Source organism: Bubalus kerabau, chromosome 5, assembly GCF_029407905.1.
Source record: "Bubalus kerabau isolate K-KA32 ecotype Philippines breed swamp buffalo chromosome 5, PCC_UOA_SB_1v2, whole genome shotgun sequence".
Lineage (NCBI taxonomy): Eukaryota > Metazoa > Chordata > Mammalia > Artiodactyla > Bovidae > Bubalus > Bubalus kerabau.
In genome coordinates, this window is record NC_073628.1 from 108,716,549 (window position 1) to 108,719,183 (window position 2,635).

A 2,635-nucleotide genomic window follows, 5' to 3' on the forward strand; every position below is an offset into this window, starting at 1 on the left:
CATTTTATAAAAAAAACAGAACGAACTTTTTTGGCCAACCCAATGTATGCAATTTATAAACATATATTGGGTTACACAAAGGTATTGAACTTTTTTTTTTATCCTACAAAAATGACAGTTTTCATGTGAATGAATCTAATACTACGCTGGGAGTGAGCACTCACATTTTTTACTACTACGGATCAAAAGGTTTTGACCACACTATCAAACCAGTACTGCTTTACCCTTTAATTGCTTCTCCAAATCAGATCTTAAGCCCTGGAGTTGGGACATCAAACTTTCAATGGCTCTAGTCTCTCTGGAACACCTAGCCTTGACCCCATGTTAGTAGAGCCAGGGACAATGGAGAAGCTTGATTAGTTTGCATTTTGCTCCAGGCATGCCTCTTGGAGTGGGAAGTATGAGAATTGTAATTTGGGACATGGGGCTTTGCAGTGTGGAATTTGAGCCCAAACCTAGGAAAGTGAGATTTCCTTCCCAGAACTTTCTTCTCTGCCTTTCCCCTCTCCCACTCCTATCCCCCACCTCCTCGATCAGGTCCTTCCCTGGAGTATGTTATCAGTCTCTTAGTTGTGTCTGACTCTTTGCAACCCCATGGATTATAGCCAGCCAGGCGTCCAAGGAGACGTGGCTGCAAGGGCGCAGGAGGGCCTAGAGGAGCTATCCCATGTTGAAGGTCAGGAAGGGCAGCGGTGAGGAGATACCCCTTGTCCAAGATAAGGAGCAGCAGCTGCGCTTTGCTGGAGCAGCTGTGAAGAGATACCCCATGCCCAAGGTAAGAGAAACCTAGTAAGACGGTTGTGTTGCAAGAGGGCAACAGGGGCAGACACACTGAAACCATACTCACAGGAAACTAGTCAGTCTAATCACACTAGGACCACAGCCTTGTCTAACTCAATGAAACTAAGCCATGCCCGTGGGGCAACCCAAAACGGGCGGGTCATGGTGGAGAGATCTAACAGAATGTGGTCCACTGGAGGAGGGAATGGCAAACCACTTCAGTATTCTTGCCTTGAGAACCCCATGAACAGTATGAAAAGGCAAAATGATAGGATACTGAAAGAGGAACTCCCCAGGTCAGTAGGTGCCCAAGATGCTACTGGAGATCATTGGAGAAATAACTCCAGAAAGAATGAAGGGATGGAGTCAAAGCAAAAAGAATACCCAGATGTGGATGTGACTGGTGATAGAAGCAAGGTCCGATGCTGTAAAAAGCAATATTGCATAGGAACCTGGAATGTCAGGTCCATGAATCAAGGCAAACTGGAAGTGGTCAAACAAGAGATGGCAAGAGTGAATGTCGACATTCTAGGAATCAGCGAACTGAAATGGACTGGAATGGGTGAATTTAACTCAGGTGACCATTATATCTACTACTGCGGGCAAGAATCCCTCAGAAGAAATGGAGTAGCCATCATGGTCAACAAAAGAGTCTGAAATGCAGTACTTGGATGCAATCTCAAAAATGACAGAATGATCTCTGTTCGTTTCCAAGGCAAACCATTCAATATCACAGTAATCCAAGTCTATGCCCCAACCAGTAACGCTGAAGAAGCTGAAGTTGAACGGTTCTATGAAGACCTACAAGACCTTTTAGAACTAACACCCAAAAAAGATGTCCTTTTCATTATAGGGGACTGGAATGCAAAAGTAGGAAGTCAAGAAACACCTGGAGTAACAGGCAAATTTGGCCTTGGAATACGGAATGAAGCAGGGCAAAGACTAATAGAGTTTTGCCAAGAAAATGCACTGGTCATAACAAGCACCCTCTTTCAACAACACAAGAGAAGACTCTATACATGGACATCACCAGATGGTCAACACCGAAATCAGATTGATTATATTCTTTGCAGCCAAAGATGGAGAAGCTCTATACAGTCAGCAAAAACAAGACCAGGAGCTGACTGTGGCTCAGACCATGAACTCCTTATTGCCAAATTCAGACTGAAATTGAAGAAAGTAGGGAAAACCACTAGACCATTCAGATATGACCTAAATCAAATCCCTTATGATGATACGGTGGAAGTGAGAAATAGATTTAAGGGCCTAGATCTGATAGATAGAGTGCCTGATGAACTATTGACTGAGGCTCGTGACATTGTACAGGAGACAGGGATCAAGACCATCCCCGTGGAAAAGAAATGCAAAAAAGCAAAACGGCTGTCTGGGGAGGCCTTACAAATAGCTGTGAAAAGAAGAGAAGCAAAAAGCAAAGGAGAAAAGGAAGGATATAAGCATTTGAATGCAGAGTTCCAAAGAATAGCAAGAAGAGATAAGAAAGCCTTCTTCAGTGATCAATGCAAAGAAATAGAGGAAAACAACAGAATGGGAAAGACTAGAGATCTCTTCAAGAAAATCAGAGATACCAAAGGAACATTTCATGCAAAGATGGGCTCAATAAAGGACAGAAATGGTATGGACCTAACAGAAGCAGAAGATATAAGAAGAGGTGGCAAGAATACACAGAAGAACTGTACAAAAAAGATCTTCATGACCCAGATAATCACGATGGTGTGATCACTCACCTAGAGCCAGACATCCTGGAATGTGAAGTCAAGTGGGCCTTAGAAAGCATCACTATGAACAAAGCTAGTGGAGGTGATGGAATTCCAGTTGAGCTCTTTCAAATCCTGAA

The 2,635-nt window shown here is 43.4% G+C and overlaps 1 protein-coding gene across 1 annotated transcript; it reads left to right on the plus strand.

Annotated features, from left to right (window-relative positions):
* Positions 1-1,176: 1,176 nt before the first annotated feature.
* Positions 1,177-1,980, plus strand: LOC129654030 (craniofacial development protein 2-like; the record flags this gene model as incomplete). The annotated part of the gene is given in 1 exon segment (XM_055583637.1): positions 1,177-1,980. A coding segment is annotated over 1 exon segment (804 nt), but the record flags the coding sequence as incomplete, so codon positions are not given.
* Positions 1,981-2,635: the final 655 nt, after the last annotated feature.